General features: G+C 43.5%; 1 protein-coding gene across 1 annotated transcript in view; it reads left to right on the top strand.

Moving 5' to 3' along the window:
• The window catches only part of KIF5C (kinesin family member 5C), a 73,095-nt gene that overhangs the window by 43,961 nt on the left and 7,686 nt on the right, over positions 1 to 21,448 (top strand). Inside the window, exons 12-24 of the mRNA XM_058809537.1 lie at positions 1,403 to 1,578; positions 3,420 to 3,488; positions 6,918 to 7,124; positions 7,934 to 8,080; positions 11,573 to 11,761; positions 12,956 to 13,073; positions 13,698 to 13,774; positions 14,792 to 14,901; positions 15,686 to 15,787; positions 16,363 to 16,423; positions 16,767 to 16,838; positions 17,345 to 17,449; positions 20,829 to 21,045. Of these exons, the coding sequence (XP_058665520.1) occupies positions 1,403 to 1,578; positions 3,420 to 3,488; positions 6,918 to 7,124; positions 7,934 to 8,080; positions 11,573 to 11,761; positions 12,956 to 13,073; positions 13,698 to 13,774; positions 14,792 to 14,901; positions 15,686 to 15,787; positions 16,363 to 16,423; positions 16,767 to 16,838; positions 17,345 to 17,449; positions 20,829 to 21,045 (1,650 nt within the window). The remainder of the gene's footprint in view (positions 1 to 1,402; positions 1,579 to 3,419; positions 3,489 to 6,917; positions 7,125 to 7,933; positions 8,081 to 11,572; positions 11,762 to 12,955; positions 13,074 to 13,697; positions 13,775 to 14,791; positions 14,902 to 15,685; positions 15,788 to 16,362; positions 16,424 to 16,766; positions 16,839 to 17,344; positions 17,450 to 20,828; positions 21,046 to 21,448) is intronic.

The following is a 21,448-nucleotide window of genomic DNA, read 5'->3' on the forward strand; positions in this document are numbered from 1 at the left end:
GCAGGAAACATTTGGAGTCAAGTACCTTGAGGGAGGTGATGCTGCTTGATTTCAAATTCCACTTTTTCCATGCTTTCAGCTGGGGAAAAAAAAAAAAATCATCTTGTGCTTTTCCTTGCCCTTTTTGTTTTGCTCTGGGGCCTCACTCAGCCTTTCTGGGCTCTGATCTATTGGTCCTGTTGACCTGTTCCCCTGCCAGTGAGATAAACTGGCAAGAGGAATGGCTGGTAAAGCTTTCAGGAGATAAAATATTGGAGTTTTTTCCTGGAAAAGGAATAAAACTGTAACTTTCCCACCCCCTGAGCAATGTGTGCAGCATCCAGGGGCTTCCCCAGCTTCTGGTGAGGGTGGATTTAATTTCTGCCATGAGCAGCTCACCCATCCCTCATCTCTGAGCTTGTAATTGTAGCCCAGGGCTGTTCCTGAAGGAAATATTCCTTGGGGACGGGGATTTTGTAGGGAACGTGTCTGCTGTGCACAGGCAACCTCTGGAAGTTGGTGTTAGTGCTGGAATTTGCAAGGTGAAAGTTGAATATTGTTTTAAGCATGGCTGTGCTGGTCCACCCTGGAGGAAGAGATATTTAAATGCCAGCAGATTTTAGGCTGGAATTTGGGGGGTTTCCCTGCTTTTTTGCACCTCTGTTAATCCATGGAGCTAATCCTGAGTATCAAGGGAGTGAAAGGAGAGCCAGGAGTTCTGTGCTTTCAGTGTTCAACATGCTGCTGGATTTTATGGGATCGTCAAGGTTGGAAAAGATCTCACAGAGTCCATGTGATGCCTTGTGCAGGCTGCCCTGGAGCAGGGGCTGGGCAGAGTCCCAGAATAAAGCAGGGATTCACTCACAGCATCTCCTCCATGGATCCCCCTTGGGCAGCACCAGAGCCCAGCCAGGGCTGCACCCAAGATGAACCAAAATGGCCCCAAAATGCACGAGCGCTGCCGGGGTCTGTCCCTGGGATCAGCTCTGCTCCATTTGCACCTTGCAGTTCATTGTCCCATTGCAGCTTTAGCCCCTGCAGTCCCACCCTGCTTGTTTTTCTCTCTGCAGCCCACGGGGTTTGTGCTCCTGGGCTGAGATTTGGCTCATTTGTCCTTGGTGCCCAGCTGGAGCAGGAATTGTTTTGTCTCCCTGCTCTGTGCACAGAGCTCAGCAACGCTGGATGTGAAGCTCAGAGCTGCTCACTAAAGCAGCTCAGAGCCTGAAAAACATAAAATCTAAACCTAAGGAGTTTGCATTTCCATGGGATCATCACCCTCACGAGGGTGGCCACCTCCCCACACCTTTTCCTTGTGATTTGTGTCCCTGGAAGTGGCACAAAGCCCTTCCTTGACCAGGAACGCCCATCCTGGAGAATGGCTGGATTTGGGATTGCAGGATTTCCATGAGCTGTGTCCCTGCAGGAGAAGCTGTGCCCGAGGAGGAGCAGATCAGTGCCAAGGACCAGAAGAACCTGGAGCCTTGTGATAACACCCCAATCATTGATAACATCACCCCCGTGGTTGCCAGCATCTCCACGGAGGAGAAGCAGAAATACGACGAGGAGATCGCCAGCCTCTACAGGCAGCTGGATGATAAGGTGGGAATGCTGGATCCCTGGTGGGAATGTTGGATTCCAGGTGGAAATGTTGGATCCCATGGGGGAATGTTGGATTCCAGGTGGGAATGTTGGATTCCAGGGGGAATGTTGGATTCCAGGGGGGAATGTTGGATTCCATGTGGGAATGTTCGATTCCAGGTGGGAAGGTTTGATTCCAGTGTGGGAATGTTGGATTCCATGGGGGAATGTTGGATCCTATGGGGCAATGTTGGATTCCAGGTGGGAATGTTGGATACCGGGTGAGAATGTTGGATTCCAGGTGGGAATGTTGGATTCCAGGTGGGAATGTTGGATTCCAGGGGGAATGTTGGATTCCAGGTGGAAATGTTGGATTCCAGGGTAGGAATGTTGGATTCCAGGGTAGGAATGTTAGATTGCAGGGTAGGAATGTTGGATTCCAGGCAGGAATGTTGGATTCCATGGGAAAATGTTGGATTCCAGGGGGAATGTTGGATTCCAGTGTGGGAATGTTGGATTCCAGGTGGGAATGTTGGATTCCAGGGGGGAATGTTGGATTCCAGGTGGGAATGTTGGATTCCAGGTGGAAATGTTGGATTCCAGGTGGGAATGTTGGATTCCAGGTGGAAATGGATAATTCTTGCCAAAATTTTTGTATTTTTGCTCTATTTATTCTATTTGTGTAATTTTGCTCTATTTATTTATTGCTCCATTTGTGTATTTTTGCTTCTCTTTCTATTGTGAACTGGAAAACATTGGAAAATTCCAAATGCTGCATAAAAGCAGATCCTGTAGGCTTTCCACCCCTTTTCCCAGGAAATCAGGAAATCAGAGCCCAGTTTTCTGATAGTTTTAAGTCCAGACTTTCCCTTTTCTTCCGTGATTTGTGCAAAATCCCTCCCCAAACTGTAATGCCATCATGGAATCACCAGGGGGAAAAAAAAATCCTAGAATTTAAAGGAAAATACATCCACAACCTTTTGTTTGTGTTGTTGGAGCTGCCAACACAGCCCAGAGGGCTCATTTATCTGTTTATTTCTTTGCACAGCTTGAGGGACACCAGTGGCACTTAAAGCTCTCAGCAATTCCCTTCTCCAGCCATTAAGAGCTTTGGCTTGTGGGAAGATGAAAAGTGGAGGGGAAGAATAAAGGCCCAGAAAAAGCCAATTCACCACCCTGGATGAGAGCAGCAGAAAAAAAGGGCAGCTCTCATCATGAATCAATAGTCAATTTTAAAATTCAGTCGTAATTAGCAGGAAAATAGCAGCAAAAAGCCCAGTGTGTCCTTGCCTGTTGATATTGAGGTTTGGCTGTTTGTGGACACAGAAAAATTGTGTTTAAACCTGAATTTTGGTCTCCCTGCACTGTCTGGTGGCACTGAAAAGAGCAGTTTTCTGTAAGAAATGATGACGGTTTTTCTCTGATTGCTATCTCCAGCTTTTCCATATTGATCAGGAAAAGGGAAAAAAATTCAGTCATTGTTTCACTTTCCTCATCCAAAGCAGCAAAGCCCTGTAAATCATGCCAGAGGGAATTGGAGCAGGTTTGAGTTTTTTCTTAAGCATAATTTGAGACAGGACTGTAGGAAATGAGAAGATATTTGATCCCAAACAAAGGAATTTCCAACCCAAAATATCACCATTTATACCAGTGTTAACAGCTTTTACAGCAGAGCTCTGTGTATAATTATTTATTTTATTTCTGGTATATTTATTTCTGTATATTTATTTTTCTCTCCCCTCATACCACTCAAACATGCACAAAGTTTTATTCCCCTTTCTTTCCTAGAAAGAGGAAATAAAAAGTGATCAAATGAGAGCTGTGAAAAGGAATTAAAAATCTCCACCCCTGTTTCATTGCAGGATGATGAAATCAACCAGCAGAGCCAGCTGGCTGAAAAATTAAAGCAGCAAATGTTGGATCAAGAGGAGGTAAGGAACTAAAATAAATAAACCAGCCTAAAAAAATCCCTTTACATTTTGCTCCTGAGCCCCTTGTTTAATGATTCTGTCCCAGCTGTTCATATTAACTGGCTGAAATTCAAGTGGAAAAGGTGTCAGCCAGGCTTAAACTTGAAATTTCATAATATTCTCATTATGCCTTGAGAAAAGTCCTTGAAATAACAATTCCCCCTGCTGGGAAGTGATGCTGGAGGTCCAAGGTAGGAGTGGGGCCAGGATTTTTCACTGCAAATGTGATTTTTGATGTGTCTGTGCCCATTCAGGTACCCAGGCACGATGGACCACAGGCAGTTAGAGATTTCCTGATATTAAATCACTAATTATCATTATTTTGGCCATTAGAGACAGCAATCTGTGAGATGGAAAAACCTGACAATTGGTGCTGCCCCAGATTTGCTGTAAAATCTTGGATTGCTCACTTCAAACATTCGATTGCATCGTTTCTGTCCCTGAAATGAATTTTTGTTGGGTTTGGGATGGAGAACGTGAGCACTAAACTCAGCCAAGCCATTCCCTTCTATGAGCAGTTCTGAGGATGCAAAATGAGGCAGTAACACCAAATTCCCCAAATGTTGCTGTGATATTTCTCAGGAATTGCTTTTATTGTGCATCCAGGCCCTCAGAAAGGGTTTCCAAGGTGTTATTAGAGGAAAAAAAACCAATTTATGAACATATCTGCTATTCATCACTCAGGGTTCACCTGCCTCCTCTGGGGACTTGTCCTGGCTGGGGGAATCTCTATTTTTAATTTAATTTAATTTAACTTTATTAAATTTTAATTTTAATTTTTTAAAATTTTATTTTATGATGAAGCTCCTAATTCTCTTGCCTCAGCTTGATTTGATTGCCGTGTGCTGGGGCTACACTACAAATACTACTACTGCTACTACTACTACTACCACTACTATTATCATCATCATCACTATTATTATCATTATTATTATTATTATTATTATTTTAAAGTGTGTAATAATAATAATGCACTTGAAGTACATTATTATTATATTTTTAAATATTGTAAATATAAATTATATAGACTATATAATAGTTATGGGTATAAAATAATAATATATATTATTTTATTATCATATTATAATATATTATTACCTCATAATATATTATTATAATTTATTTCCTGATGTGTATTATGAATTTATTTGTGTCACCTCACTTCTCCCATCTTTTTCACATCCCTTTTCTCCCCTGAGGCTGATTTTCCCCCCCAGCTGTGCCTTGGTTTTGGGGTGATGTGCATCCCTCCTGAATTATTCCTCACCCTCCCTGTTCCAGTGCCACCTCTGGAGGATCAATCAGCTTTTCAGTGCCCATTTTCCCCTTTTTTTGCACATTCCTAGTCCAGCTTTGCTAAATTCCAAAATCTCTGCAGCTGGTGCTGCTCAGAGCCTTTTTCTGCCTGGTCTCAGCTCTTGTGCAGCTCTTACCTTGGGAGGAGAAGGTGATATTTTAATATTCAAAGGTGATATTTTAATATTCAAAGGTGATATTTTATTATTCAAAGGTGATATTTTATTATTCAAGGTTGTTTTCCCCACATCAGCTGTCCCTGGAGATGTGATGAGCTCACTGATCCACCAGCAGCTGCCTCACTCTGCTCCCCCTAATTAACCAGCCCTCATTTCTGCTTGATTAAGCCAGCAGGTTAATTATAAACCTGCTGCAGATGAGGCTGATTTTAGGGGGGTTTTTGGTGCCTTTTCACCTCTGGCTGCTGCTTCAGGTGGGTGTTTTGGGGGATTTGGGATATTCCATCCCCAGGTGGAACAGATCCATGGAGTGCTGCAGCCATGGGCCTTTTCCCTTATTTACAGCTCATCTTTGTCATGGTTTTTTTGGTGGTTTTTGAAAAGCTTGCTCCATTTTTCCACACCATATCACCCAGAATCTCCTTGTTTATGCTGCAGGTGATGCCCACCACTCCTTGAAGCCACACAGAAAATTTCTGCAGTAAATGTAAATAATATCTCCATCTGTGTTTAGCAGGAAGATGATTCGAAGCTATTTTGTTGTTTAAATATTTACATGCCATCTGGCTCTGACAATGCAATGGCTTTTTCCATAACGTGAGTGCACTTGTGAGGCTGCAGCATTACCAGGGAGATAAATTTCCCTCACATCTGAGTCCTCCCTGGGCACGTGCCAGCCTCCAGAGCTGCCTGCCTGCTTTCCTGTTTTCCACAGGCACTCTGAGCCAGAAAGAAAAAGCCATTTCTTCTGGGACATTCTGCTTTTTGGGTGCTCTGCTTGACAGAAAAGTGGATTTTTTTTTGTTTTTGGAGGTGTCATCTGCTGGGTGGGCAGATCAGGAAAAACCCACCCAAAACACTTCAGCAGGGAAGGTTTTATTCCACTGTCAGCAATGTCATACCAATCCATACTCCATATTTCTTGGGAAGGAGTGAATTCTGTGAATGAATGCCCCAAACTCTGCTGTTAGTATGAGCATGAGGCCCTCCCACATCTCCTGCCCTGCTCTCATCTGTTGTAATTCCCTCTCCGATGTTGTCATGCCATGTCAAGCCCTGGTTTTGTTATCATCCTTGAAAGTGCAGTATTAGCAATAAATGCTGGGTGTCACTTTTATTTATTTTCACATCGCCCTGCAGTGCAGGGCTGCTGGTGGGGCTGGGGTTGTGCTGAGGACACCACAGCTGAATTCTCAAAGCTTTTACATCTCACTGAGCGTTGCTTCAAGGGCAAGGGACAGTGAACTCCCACCATCACCGAAACCTCAGCAGCGGAATTTACTCAGTGCAAAGAGTCAATTTAAGAAGTTTTCCAGCTTGGAAACACTCTCTAAAGTGTGTGTGTGTGTGTGTGAAGTCAGTGTTTTCTTCTGAGATGAATATTTTGCCTCAGCAAACAGGAGCAGCTAATCTGTCCTCAGCATCATCCTGCAGATGATAAGTGAGAATAATCGTCTTAGGTTTGCTTATCAAAATATTTCTGTGAAGCCACGAGGTCTTTGAGGCTGCCTCAGAGAGCCCTTTTCCCTCAGCTCAGCTCAGAGCCCTGAGTCTCTGGTGAAACATTTTACTTTGTGGGATTTTTCTTTGCTCTGAGCTGCAGCACTGGATTGAGGGCAGAAAATGTCTTTGGAGCTCTGATACTGCTTAGAGTCACTTTCTCTGCCTCAGCCTTGGGTCATAATAGGATTTGATGAAGATTTTTTTCTCGTTGAAGTTCTGAGCTTTTCTTTGTGCTTCCTTCAAATGCTTTTATGCTGGAACTGCTGCTGTTTTCAGGATTTCTCCCCTGCTGCACGCACGATTTGTGCTCACTCTTTTCCCCCCCCCCCTTCTTTTGTAATTTCTCCCTTTCAATATTGCCTTTTGAAGGAGTTTTTGGGTCACTCAGTGCTGCTGTGGTATTCCTCCCCAGCTCTTGGCCTCCACCAGGAGGGATTATGAGAAGATCCAGGAGGAGCTGACCCGGCTGCAGATCGAGAATGAGGCGGCCAAGGATGAGGTGAAGGAGGTGCTCCAAGCCCTGGAGGAGCTGGCTGTCAACTATGACCAGAAATCCCAGGAGGTGGAGGACAAAACCAGGACCAACGAGCAGCTGGCAGATGAGCTGGCACAGAAAAGTGTAAGAGCAACTTCTTCATCCTCCTTGCTCCCTAAACATCCCCAAAAACCTGCTGGTGTCACCCTCTCTTCCCTGCCTCAATTAAACAATGAAATTAAGGGGATTCAGAAGCTGCTCTGTGGAAGTTGGTGGCAGATTGTGGCTCTTGCAGCAAGGGACTGGATGTGAGAAGTGGCCATCCTGTGTTTTGGATATTTAAAAGCTGTATTTTGCCAAGAGAGCTGTGAAAATCTGCCTCGTGCAAATGGCAGCGTTTTTGTGGTTTTTCTGGACTCTGTGCTGTGGAGCTGGGATTTTACAGGGAGCCAGGGGATCTCAAGGAAGGAATCAGGAAAACAAAATTAATCGGCTTTTTCAGCTCGGATATGTCCTGAATCTTAAGCAAAAAATGGGATCTGAGGAAAATCAAGATTGGTTTAGTAGCTTAAAGCATCCTTTTTCCCTTAATTCATTACACCAACTTAAGGAGCTGTTGCTAACAGATCTGTTTCATTAAAGACTTTGTTATCTCCCCCAGTAAACCAGATTACCACGAAATCCATTGGAAAAAATTGAATTTTCTATCCCTCCCTACCTATTTCCCTGCGATTAACCTCCTTTGATGTATTATGCAAATCAGATTCTTAGCGGATTTGCTACATTTAATAGATCTAAAGTAGCCTTTGGTGGCAATGAGTTGTGAAAGTGGATTATGCCAAGGTGGAACTGCATGTGTCACTACATTGTGCCAGCAGGCACGAGGAAAATACCCCCTGAAAAGTGCCCAGCCTGCAGTGGGGAGGGTAACTCTTGTTTTTGAACCTTTCCAGAGCGCCCTGACGGCCACCCAGAGGGAGCTGGGCCAGTTGCAGGAGCTCAGCAACCACCAGAAGAAGAGAGCCACAGAAATCCTGAACCTGCTGCTGAAGGACCTGGGGGAGATCGGGGGAATCATCGGCACCAACGACGTCAAAACCGTGCGTGGGCTCTGGGCTCTGTGCTCTGTGCTCTGTGCTTTGTGCTTTCCCAGCTTCCAGGTTTTGCAGGGGAACACCCCAGCAAAGCAGGGAATCCCACTGGGGCTTGCCTGGTGGGACTTACAGCTCTTCTAGTTCCAAATCTCTGCCTGGGACGGGGACATCTCCCACCATCCCAGGTTGTTCCAGCCTGGCCTTGGGCACTGCCAGGGATCCAGGGGCAGCCCCAGCTGCTCTGGCAATCCCAGCCCAGCCAGGAATTCCCAGTTCCCAGTGTCCCATCCATCCCTGCCCTCTGGCACTGGGAGCCATTCCCTGGCTCCTGTCCCTCCATCCCTTGTCCCCAGCCCCTCTCAGCTCTCCTGGAGCCCCTTCAGGCCCTGCCAGGGGCTCTGAGCTCTGCCTGGAGCCTTCCCTGCTCCAGGGAACATTCCCAGCTCTCCCAGCCTGGCTGCAGCCCTGGGAGCATCACAGGTGTGGGATGTGTGGATCCAGCAGTCCTTGTGCCAGGACACTCTGTGTAAATCCTGGCTGAGCACACAGGAGGACACTGCAGAGCTCTTTGTCTGCCTGGGAGTGATGCCTTGTGAAGGCTGACCTAGAACAGAGACTAAACAGAGCTAAAGAATAAAGCAGGGATTTATCAAGAGGCCAGCTCAGTAAATACCCCAAGATTTCAGAATAAGGAATAGGAATAATAAAGGAATAACAAATCCCCTCCTTGAGAGCTGGGAATTCATAAAGGAATGAGAAAATTCCATTTCTCTGCAGGGGAGCCAAAGTGTTGAGGCTGCAGGAAAACCAGGGAGGGGACAGGTGACAAAGCAGGGCAGGGATTGTGACAGAGGTGATCCCACAGAAATGGGGGTGATGCCTTGTCCAGGCTGCCCTGGAGCAGAGGCTGGGCAGAGCCCCAGAATAAAGCAGGGATTCACTCACAGCATCTCCTCCATGGATCCACCTTGGGCAGCACCAGAGCCCAGCCAGGGCTGCACCCAAGATGAACCAAAATGGCCCCAAAATGCACGAGCGCTGCCGGGGTCTGTCCCTGGGATCAGCTCTGCTCCATTTGCACCTTGCAGTTCATTGTCCCATTGCAGCTTTAGCCCCTGCAGTCCCACCCTGCTTGTTTTTCTCTCTGCAGCCCACGGGGTTTGTGCTCCTGGGCTGAGATTTGGCTCATTTGTCCTTGGTGCCCAGCTGGAGCAGGAATTGTTTTGTCTCCCTGCTCTGTGCACAGAGCTCAGCAAGGCTGAATGTGAAGCTCAGAGCTGCTCACTAAAGCAGCACAGAGCCTGAAACATAGAAAAGCCAAACCTGAGGCATCAGGAGAGGCTCAGTGTCTGGGCTCACAGCTCCCACAGTTATTTCCAGCTCAGTTTTTGGGGCCAGAGCCCATCTGGGAGTCCCTGAACTGGTTAATGAGGGGTCTGAATTCCCCCAAAACAATCCACACATAGCCTGACTCCTTCCCTCGCTGACATGACTCAGAATTCCCAGAATATGAAAATATGAAAATACTGGCTTCTGAGGTGGCCAATTTTTGATCTGGAGTTTGGTGCATGTTTTGGTCAGCCCTGCTTTGAGGTTTGCCTTTGTGTGGCTCTGTGTGCTTTGGGGATGCAGTAGAGGAGCTGGCTGCTCGCTTTGTCACGTTTGTAGAAGAACAAAATGCTGATTTCAGAGAAAATATTTGTATGGTCATTGCTAAATTACAGCAATGGAAACTTTGCATGGCCTGGAAAAATCTCCTTGGTGCTGTTAATGCCATCCTTGCCTATTTAAAACCCCATGAAAAATGGCAGTGGTTGAGAGTGGCTAAGTCCATTTTTGAGGTGTATGAAAACTCCTTGCAATACATTTTTGTTACTTTCAGTTCACTTTTTGCTGACGTCCTGCCAAGGCTCTCTTAGGCCAGCAGGAGCTCCAGCCTGTCCTGCTGCAGGGGACACAGTCCCTGCTGTCCCTGTGTGCTGCAGATGGCAGGACTGCAGCCTTTGGAGATGTCACAGCAGCCTCTGGTGGCCGCAGGAGCCAGGCTGGGACAGGAAATCTTTGCAAATGGAGGCAGAGGCAGTTTGGTACCAGTTCTTGTAGGAACTGAGATGTCAGCACTTCAGGGGACAGCTGCCAGTGGAAATCAGGCCAGACTGAGGAGCTTTTAGAGAATAATTTCAAATTTGCTGGCAATTAGCATCTTTTCCAAGTGTGCCTCATCTCAGAGCAGACTGAAAATTTTGGAAGAAGTGTCATTTTTCGGGATTTTTGGGACAAGAAGCAGCACATGTTCCCTTCCCCTTGGGGAAAAAAGGGAAGCAGATGAAGTTGAGCTGGGTTATTGCTCAGGGAGAACCTGCACAGCTCCTCAGTGGAATATCCTGAACTGGAAGGGATTCACAGGATCACGGATCCAGCTCCTGGTCCTGCACAGACAGCCCAAAACTCCACCCTGGGCACCCCTGGGAGTGCTCTCCAAACCCTCCTGGAGCTGTTGGGAATGTGCCCATTCCCTGGGGAGCCCAGCAACCTCTGGGGGAAGAGCCTTTCTCTGAAATCCATCATAATCCCTGCATGTGATATCCCTTCACACAAATGTGAAATATCTAAGATAGATAAAACTAAAATAAACAAGATAAAAGGACAAATCAAACCAAAAATTCTCAAGGAAGATGTCTCCTTAGTGTAATAAGCAGTCATTGCTTTGTGCAAAGATCCCAATTCTGATATTTTTGTCCTCCAAATCTGAGTTTTAAGTTGTCAGAAGTAACTTCTGCTCTTCTCCCCTGCTCCAAACTGTCTTTCTGAAATGCCCCCTGGCCTGTGAAGCCATCCCAGACCCCAGCCCCAGGCTGCAGGCTGGTTCCCAGAGCTGGGACAAAAGGGGAAGCAGATGAAGTTGAGCTGGGTTACTGCTCAGGGAGAGCCTGCACAGATCCTCAGTGGAATATCCAGAGTTTGAAGGGACCCACAGGATCATGGATCCAGCTCCTGGCCCCGCACAGACACCCCAAAATCCCACCCTGGGCACCCTTGGGAGCAGTGTCCAAGCCCTCCTGGAGCTCTTGGGAATGTGCCCGTTCCCTGGGGAGCCTGGGCAGTGCCCAGCACCCTCTGGGGAAAGTGCTTTTCCTTGATATCCATCTTAATACCTGGATATGATATCCCTTCACACTAATGTGAAATATCCAAGATAAATAAAAATAAAATATGCAAGATAAAAGGACAAATCAAACCAAAAATTCTCAGAAGATGTCTCCTTAGTGTAATAAGCAGTCATTGCTTTGTGAAAAGATTCCAATTCTGATATTTTTGTCCTCCAAATCTGAGTTTTAAGTTTTCAGAAGTAACTTCTGCTCTTCTCCCCTGCTCCAAACTCTCTTTCTAAAACAACCCCTGGCCTGTGAAGCCATCCCAGACCCCAGCCCCAGGCTGCAGGCTGGTTCCCAGAGCAGGAGCAGCTCTGGGTCTGAGCTGCCGTCCCTGTGTGCTCAGTTGGCAGATGTGAACGGGGTCATCGAGGAGGAGTTCACCATGGCCAGGCTGTACATCAGCAAGATGAAGTCGGAGGTGAAGTCCCTGGTGAACAGGAGCAAGCAGCTGGAGAGCGCCCAGATGGACTCCAACAGGAAGATGAACGCCAGCGAGAGGGAGCTGGCGGCCTGCCAGCTCCTCATCTCCCAGGTGGGTCTGCCCCTGCCCGCTCCAGCCTTGGGGATCTCCAGCTGGGCTGTGGCAGGGTGTTGGGATGGGGTGAGAGATGGGAATTTGACTTGGAGGGTTCAGAAGGTTGATTTATTATTTTATGATATTATATGATATCATAGCACAACATATCACATTATTGTATCACATTATTGTATCACATTATTGTATCACACTGTATCACACTATATCACACTATATTATATGAAATGATATACTATGTTATACTAGGTTATACTATGTTACATTATATTACAGTATATTATGGTATATTATAGTATAGTATACTGTTATTATAGTATACTAGATTTTATTTATTATTTTATGTTTTTATATGATACTATATGATATGATATGATATAGCATAGCATATCACATCATATTATATTACACTACATTATATGAGATATTATATGAAATGATATTATATATTGTATTATATTATTTTACATTATATTACATTATACTATATTATACCACATAGTATTATATTATACTACATTATATTACATAGTGTTGTGTTGTGTTATGTGATGTCTGTTATGTTATGTTTGTTATGTTATTATCGTATATTATATTATGGTATAGTATAGAATATTATAGTGTATTGTATTATATTACATTACATTACACTACATTATAGTGTATTATTATAGTGCATACCAGTATAGTGTATTATATATATAATATACTATACCATCTATATTATATATTATATATATAATATACTATTCCATATATATTATATATTATATATTATATATACTATGCCATATAATCTCATATCACATATCTCATATCTCATATCACATCTCATATGTCATATATAATTTCTCATATATCATATCATATCATATATATCATATCATATCATAGCATAGCATATAATATATCATATCATATATAATATATATCATATTATATATCATATCATATATCATATATATAATATCATATCATATATCATATCATATATCATATCATATATCATATCGTATCATATTCCATGGTATAGACTCTCTCTTAGCTCCGTCCCAGCCATTCTGCTGCGAGTTCTCCCAGTCCTGGATGTGGAAATTCTCTGTTCCCTCCCCCTTCCATGGGCCGCTTGTCCCTGAACTGCCAGGGCAGGGCTGTGCTCCTCCCCTCTCACTGCTGTTTTTGTCTCTGAAGCACGAGGCCAAGATCAAATCCCTGACAGACTACATGCAGAACATGGAGCAGAAGAGGAGGCAGCTGGAGGAGTCCCAGGACTCCCTCAACGAGGAGCTGGCCAAGTTACGTGCTCAAGGTACAGCTCTGGGTCTCATCGTTTCCGTCTTGGGACGCTCACTTTTGTGTCTTAATGATGTGAAAAACTTTAAAACCCCCACACAGAGCCTTTACCAAGCAGCACCAATCAGTCTTGCTGAATAGTCTGTTAAATTCTGCATTTCCGAATTTTAATATTCTAATATTCTATTCTAAAATTCTGGATTTCTGAGTTTTAATATTCTAACAATTCTAATATTCTGTGAAACAAGGATTTATCTAAATTTCACTTGTCCCTCTGCAACATCCCTGCCTCATTCCCCGCTTCCCTCAGATGTGCACAAGTTGTGTCTTTCCCAGCTGACTTAATTTTTAAGGCTTGCTTGGTTTTCCCCTTTCCAACTGAACGTGGAAAATGTGTAGGTATCAAAAGAAGCTCTTGTAGCTTTGCTAAGCTCCTGGGTTATATCAATTTAAAACCTTGCAGCCTTAAAAAAATTCTGGATTTCTGCACAAGGGAGCAGCAGGTGGGGACAAGACTTTAAAAAAAAAATTATCATCTCCTGCATTGTTAGAACAGAATCTTTATTCCATCTCCTGGAATAAATTAAATTTATTTTAAAATTTACAATTTAAAATTAAAACTGTTTCCATCTTTAAACAGAAAAAATGCATGAAGTCAGCTTCAAGGACAAGGAGAAGGAGCACCTGACACGACTCCAGGATGCAGAGGAGATGAAGGTAGCTTGGCACAGTGGAAATTTTGAGGGAATTTCTTGGTGAGATTGTTCACTGGGGTGGAATTTTGTCTTCCTGTTCACATGGCCAAGAATTACTTTGATTCACCACTGTGTTACACTAATTTTTTGCTGCTGGAGCTCTGCTGGAAGTCAATTTGCTCAGTAGTGAATGAGGCTGCTGGGGTTAATATCATTTAGGTACTCATAAATTTGATTTTAAAAGAGGCTGCTTCCCCAAAGTTCTGCTGGAATTCTGATTATCTCCTGGAAATAATAATAAAATGTATAAACCAGTTTTCTGGTATTTTTCCTTTGGAATGCCAGGAAATGTTTGCAATAATGAGTTGTCTGATGGGGTTGCACATTGCAGACAAGGGAAAATGCACTTTTACAAGGACAGTGATAGAGGTTTGTCAGCTGCAGAACTTTTCCCTCCATCATAAAAATTTTAAGTGATGAAAGCAGTTGTAAAGTGATTAAAGCAGCTGTGATTAAAGTGCTTGTACCTCACAGCTCAGGAAAAAAGCAAAGCTTGTGTTAGCAGTCTAAAGACATAAATTGAGTTTTTCCTGTTGCTTGAGGCATTGAGTTTTTCCTCTTGCTTGAGGCATATTTACTCCTAGAATTTAAATTTAAATGACAATTTCAATAGCTGGGCTGTGGATAAACAATTCTCAGAGGTTTAGGTTTTGTTTCTGACACAGGTAGAGCTGTACAAGTATTTCTGGGTGAGTAAGGAGGGGAAATAAGAGAGGATTGGTGTAAAATCAGTGGATTTGTGGCCAAGCCCTGCATTTTCATGGGGCACTTTTTGCAAGAAAATGAGTCAAAATTGTTGTACATCTGTTGCTAAAAGCAGAATTAAAATGTTGGATGAGCAGGGACGGAGCTCAGTGATGCCAGAAGGAAATGGCAGGCAGGTTCCTGGATGGATTTGGTGTTCCCCTCAAATCCAGAGGCTGGGTGAGGGGGAGCTGTGTGTCCCTGGGCTGCTCTGATTCCCACCCTGTGTCTGCAGAAGGCCCTGGAGCAGCAGATGGAGAGCCACAGGGAAGCCCACCAGAAGCAGCTGTCCAGGCTGAGGGATGAGATCGAAGAGAAGCAGAAAATAATCGATGAAATCAGGGAGTGAGTTCACCCTCTCCACCCCTCCTCTGGCCTGGGATGCTTTGGGCTTGCTTTTGTTGGCTTTGATTGATGTTTCTTTGCAAGTTCTGCCCTTACACGCAGCACCCAACGCTGTAATTATTTTGCAGGGTGGATTACAGTGCCTAATTCTTTATTGGGGAGCTTTAACAAGGCCATAAAATCCCAGGGAGTTTATTAAAAAAGGGTGATGTTGCACCTGCAGGTCAGGAGGTGAGAGGAGCTTGGAGGAGAGCAGGTTTTAAAGGATCATGGAATCATCTGGGTTGGAAAATCCTTTGAGGTCATCGAGTTCAGCCACCACTGAAGGTTTTGAGATTCTCACAGCAGCCAGTCCTGCCCCAGACCTTCTGAGAGCCTGGCTGACCCCAACAGCTCCCATTTTCACACATTTTTATATTTTTTCCTCACACACCAATGTGACTCTGTTATGCTTTGCTCCTGTGTTCTTATTTTTCTAAAATCTAGGCATTCTTTTATCATATTTATTGTGTATGGCCAAAGATTAATTGTAGGGAAATGAGGAAGCAAGGCAGAAAGATGCCAACAACAATTTGGGTCCTCCTTTAAGGCAAACAAACCAAACCACTGAATTTAGCCCTACAATATTTTAAAATAATGTCCTCCAAGTTCTTTATGCTTCATTTCTTCCAGAGTTTTTCAGTAGAGAGTTACAGCTTTACTTTTCCTCTGCCCAATCCCATTTTGTTCGTGGAGATTTTCCCTCCCTCCTGAGCTGGGCTGACTTTTCCTTTCACATTTCCAGCATGAACCAGAAGCTGCAGCTGGAACAGGAGAAGCTGAGTGCTGATTATGATAAATTAAAAATCGAGGACCAGGAAAGAGAAATGAAACTGGAAAAGCTCATGTAAGTGCACAGTTTGGTATCCCTGAACCTCATTATGTTGAAAAATATGCTAGAGAGAGGGATTTCTGCTGGAATATTCACACTGGAAATATGATTTTAGTAGGAAAATCAGCAGCAGCTACGAATAAATAATTACCAATTACTCTCTATTTTTATATCACAAGCTTCTCAATACTGGCTTTGATAACTACCAAAATGAGTTCATTAGAGCTCTGATTTTATAAAATATCCCAGCAAGTCTTAAATCTCTCATTCCTTAATACACAGCAAAACAAGCATGAAAGAAGTTGGGAATTTTTGGTGGGGTTTGTTGATTTTTTTGGGGGTTTAAATCAGATGTTTTGAGTAAAAAGCCTTTCCTGAAAATGAGAGACAAAAATCCCATGTGTGGACACAAAGATGGAAGTGGTGACTCAGCCCTTCCAGGTGATAAAATTGGATATTTGGGGCAATCAAAAGCATAATTAGAGATGTGCAATTTGCTGCCACCTGCAGATGTGCAGCTCCAGGTGGATGCTGTTGATCCTCCTCAGTTTATTTGGATTGATTTGTGATCCATGTTGTGATCTTTCCAGACTCCTTAATGATAAAAGGGAACAAGCAAGAGAAGACCTTAAAGGGCTGGAGGAAACAGTGGTAGGTCTTATTACACTTTATTCAGCTTTTCCCCCTATATCTGTATACCCTGGTGATATATATTTTAATTTTTGAGTAAATAGCTTTGAACTACCTAAGTTAAAATTTAAAAAGGGTTATCAGTTTAACAATTTATTTTGGAGAAATTGTTCTCTTCAGTTTGGTTTTGGGGCTGGCTGGGGTTTATTTTGTGGCATTCAGAGTGATTCCTAGAGAGAAAATCCAAAGTTCTTTTCTCCTCTTACCAACTCAAATCCAAGGAGAACTTTTACACCAGAGCATCTACTATGTCCTAGTCATTTGTGCTTTTCTAAAAATTATTGTTTTGTTATCTTTATTCCAGGCAAGGGAGCTTCAGACTCTTCACAATCTGCGCAAGCTGTTTGTCCAGGATCTTACCACCCGTGTTAAAAAAGTAAAACTCTACTCTTTTAAACCCAAATCTTCTCCTTTATGTGAAGTATTCTTGTGATTTGCTGGAAGCCTTTAGTGCATGCATTTACAAAATGGGATAATGTCTTTTTTAGTAGCAGTGAGAAACAAGATTAAAGCTGTTCTGATGTTTATCAGCTTTTGTTTGGTCCTAATTAGATAAGGAAAATGTTGGTGGGTGAGGGAAATGAATTTATCCAGTGCAGTTCAGCTACAAAGTTCTCAAAGATTATGAGTTTCAAAAATTATTTAGTATAACTTGATTTTCCTATTCAGGATTCCCCCATAATTGTTCAGTAAAAATAGCTTGGTTTTTTGTGTAAGGGCAAATGTGATTTCTCAAAATCAAACAAAGAGTTAAAATAATTTCTTTTAAATTTGGAGCTCAGTAAGACTTTTCCACCTTTGGGGAGCCCAAATTTCCCAAAGAGCTGAGCTTCCCCTTGAGTTTGTGCCTGGCTTTGCTGAGTGCTGCAATTTTGTGGGCAGAGTGTTGAACTGGATAGTGATGATGGAGGTGGAAGCGCTGCGCAGAAGCAGAAAATTTCCTTTCTTGAGAACAACCTGGAACAACTTACAAAGGTTCACAAACAGGTAAAGGCTCCTTTTCCTTCCTTTTTTCCTTCCTTTTTTCCTTCCTTTTTTCCTTCCTTTTTTCCTTCCTTTTTTCCTTCCTTTTTTCCTTCCTTTTTTTCCCTCCTTTTTTCCCTCTTTTTTCCCCTCTTTTGTCCCTTCTTTCCTCCTTCCTTTCTCTCCTTCCCTCCTCTGCCCTTTGCCCCCTTTCCCTCCCATCCCTCCTGCCCTTCTTCCTCATTTCCCTTCTTCCCTCCTTTCCCTCCTTTCCTTTCCTCCCTGCATCAAAACTTGCACTTTTTGAATATTTACAAGCATAATTTTGGAAGGTAACCTGTGCTGTCTGAGGAAAAGGTGCCACTAAACTCCTTGGAATTAGGAGCTAGAGCTGCTCTTCCCACTCTCTGTACTTCTAGGAATGTGGTAAATAAGAACATTTTTTTTCCTGTGAAAATAGATCTGGTTTGGCACTAGGAAATACATAAAAATAGCTGTTTTCTGGATGGATTGTGCATACCCAATTTGATTCCTGGCCTGAGGCTGCTCAGAGGCACCTCGGAGGTGGTTGGAGTGGATTCAACCAGCAGAGTTTTCAATGAAAACAATGGAATTGGGGTTTTCTGTGCAGCTGAAGGGCTGGTGCCTCCCTGGGGTGCTGAGGTTGGTTATTTTTGGGCCTGTCCATTTGTGTGTCCTCCCTCCTTCATGGAATTCCAGTTTCATACAATCCCAGATTTAGAATTAAAGCCCATCCACTCCCATCCCTGCCATGTCCCACACCTTCCATAATCCCAGGCTGCTCCAAGCCTGGCCTTGGACACTTCCAGGGATCCAGGGCAGCCCCAGCTGCTCTGGGCACCCTGTGCCAGCCCTCCCCACCTTCACAGGAATAATTTCTCCCTAAATCTCCTCTCCCACTATGCTGGAGCTGTGTGCCACTCTTCAGGCGCGCACCACAAAGCACTAAGGCTGTTTTGATTTCTTTTCTGAGCAGTGGCATTACACTGTGCACTGCACTCTCCTGAGCTGTATTAGTAACCCACACTCCCAGATCTGCTTTAATTACTCCTGTGGAAGTGCCCAGAGAGCAGGAAGTGCTGGACTGTGACAAGTGTCTGCTAAGGTTTGGGGTTTTCAGATTCCCAGGGAACAGATGGTTTCAAGACCTACTTTCTAAATATGGAAACTGGGACATGTTCAGAGTGGTTTTTCTTTTACCATTTTGCCTTTTTTTTTCACTTGTTTCATGCATCTGCTGGGTTTCAAATACGGATTTTTATAGCTCTCATTAGCGTGTATTTACTCCAAATCAACTTGGAATCCACATCTTGTAGGAAACTTGCAGGGAAAAGTGACATTGGACTTGATACCATCCTGCTTGGATTTTGTATCACAGCTATTTCACACAACAAGGGTTCAGCACTTGCAGAAAAGGCACATTGTTACAATGTTTTTTTAGCTTATTTGTGTTTTTCTCCAGCACTAAGCCTGGCCCAGCAGGTGTAAAATGCTCTGATTGTTAAACAACGTGTGAATGTCAGGACATGCTGTTGCTTTGCTGCATTATTAATGTGGTTGTTAATCCACTTTTCTCTCCAGAAGAGGGAGAGTCACTCCTTTGGAGCAGGTTTCTGTTGACTTCCAGCAGTGGTGTAATCTGTTCAGTGGAAATTGGGCTGGATTTTCTGCCCGTTTGCATCAGTTTTGTGTTTATTAAAAATCAATCCTCTCTTGGCTGTTGCTGCATGGGAGGTCAGATGCGATTTGTATAATTGATAGACCTCGCTCAGGTTCATGTTAAACCGAGGAAGTGCACCAATTCAAAGTTGTATGTAATCATTATATTTGTAGTTACAGGCCTAAAAGTGATTTCTCAATGAAGTTCCCAGTTTTCCCACATGGCTGAGTAGGGAACACACAGGTGAACACATCAGAACCATTGGAAATGATGAATTTGGGGTGATCCCTGGTGATGTCTGTAAGACATATTCAGGCGTTATTATTTTAAAATAATGAGGTGATCAAGAATTTGCACAATCCTGGAGATTTCTGTGTGCTGAGGAAATGTAGAGTTTCTGCTGCAGTTTTTGATATGCAGAGAAACTAAGATTTTTACATTAATTTCTAGAAGAAATCTGTTTAATTTTACTACTCCTGGCATGGAGAGCAACCAGTGGCATTTCCTCTCTCCTTGTGAGGGGACTTCTCCCACCATTTCTCTGAGGAGATTTTTGCCACTTTCTTTTGACCTTGTGGATCCATTCCAGCTCAGGACATTCTAAATTTCTCTTTAACCTAAGCTTTTCACATTAATTTTTGGAATAAATCTGTTTAATTTTAGCACATGACACATGGAGAACATGGTGGCATTTTCTCTTTGTGGGGTGACTTTTCCTGCCATTTCTCTGAGGACATTTTTACCGCTTTCTTTTTGACCTTATGGGTCCATTCCAGTTCATGACATTCTAAATTTCTCTTTAAACTAGGATTTTCACATCAATTTCTGACAGAAATCTGTTTAATTTTAGTACACGAGGAGTGTAGAGCAACCAGTGGCATTTCCTCCCTCCTTGTGAGGGGACTTTCCCTGCCATTTTTCTGAGATTTTTGCCACTTTCTTTACACTTTGGGGGTCCATTCCAGCTCAGGATATTCTAAATTTCTCTTTAAACTAAGATTTTCACATTAAGTTTTGGAATAAATCTGTTTAATTTTAGTACATGACATATGGAGAGCATGGTGGCATTTTCTCTCTTCGTGAGGGGACGTTTCCTGCCATTTCTCTGAGGAGATTTTTGCCACTTTCTTTTGACCTTGTAGGTCCATTCCAGCTCAGGACATTCTAAATTTCTCTTTAACCTAAGCTTTTCACATTAATTTTTGGAATACATCTGTTTAATTTTAGTACATGACACATGGTGGCATTTTCTCTCCGTGAGGGGACTTTTCCTGCCATTTCTCTGAGGAGACTTTTGCCACTTTCTTTAGACTTTGTGGGTCTATTCCAGCTCAGGACATTCTAAATTTCTCCTTAACCTAAGCTTTTCACATTAATTTCTGGAAGAAATCTGTTTAATTTTACTACATGTGGCATGGAGTGCAACAATTGGCATTTCCTCTCTTCGTGAGGTGACTCCTCCCACCATTTCTCTGAGATTTTTGCCAATTTCTTTTGACCTTGTGGATCCATTCCAGCTCAGGACATTCTAAATTTCTCTTTGAACTAAGATTTTTACATTGATTTCTAGAAGAAATTGGTTTAATTTTAGTACATGACACATTGAGAGCAACTGGTGACGTTTTGTCTCTCCTTGTGAGGTGACTTTTCCCGCCATTTCTCTGAGGGGATTTTCGCCCCTTTCTTTTTACCTCCATTAATTTTGCACGGCTTTCCCCGCAGCTGGTACGTGATAATGCAGATCTTCGTTGCGAGCTTCCTAAGCTGGAGAAACGCCTTCGAGCTACGGCAGAGAGAGTTAAGGCCCTGGAGAGTGCACTGAAGGAGGCCAAGGAGAACGCCATGCGCGACCGCAAGCGCTACCAGCAGGAGGTGGATCGCATTAAGGAGGCCGTGAGAGCCAAAAACATGGCCCGGAGAGCACACTCTGCCCAAATTGGTGAGGACATGGAGCTAAAGGGGCTGCCCACGTGCTTCAGGCTCGGGCCGGTTGCTGGGGGTGGAGTAGAGGGAGTAAAACATAAAACATAGGGGCTACTTCTCCTCTGCTGCACAGGAATCTTCAAAGGCCTCATTTTTTTAATGGAATTTGCCCCACCTTGAGTTTAAAGAGGCTCTGCAGTTCCACTGGGTAAATAAAGGGCGTAATGGGTCTTGTGTGCCCTTCTAGTGACCTGAAAACTTGTCTCCTTAAATTAGTTGCTCACTTTCTTCCTCCTCCTCCCCCTACACGCTCCCTCTCTGCTTTAATTCTTTCCTTGCCTTTCTGGACCTTGTCCATTTCTCTTTTTTCTCCCTGATTACTCTTCCATGTGATTTAATTCCAAAAAATCTTCCTTTGT

The sequence above is a fragment of the Ammospiza caudacuta genome, chromosome 8 (genome assembly GCF_027887145.1).
Source record: "Ammospiza caudacuta isolate bAmmCau1 chromosome 8, bAmmCau1.pri, whole genome shotgun sequence".
Lineage (NCBI taxonomy): Eukaryota > Metazoa > Chordata > Aves > Passeriformes > Passerellidae > Ammospiza > Ammospiza caudacuta.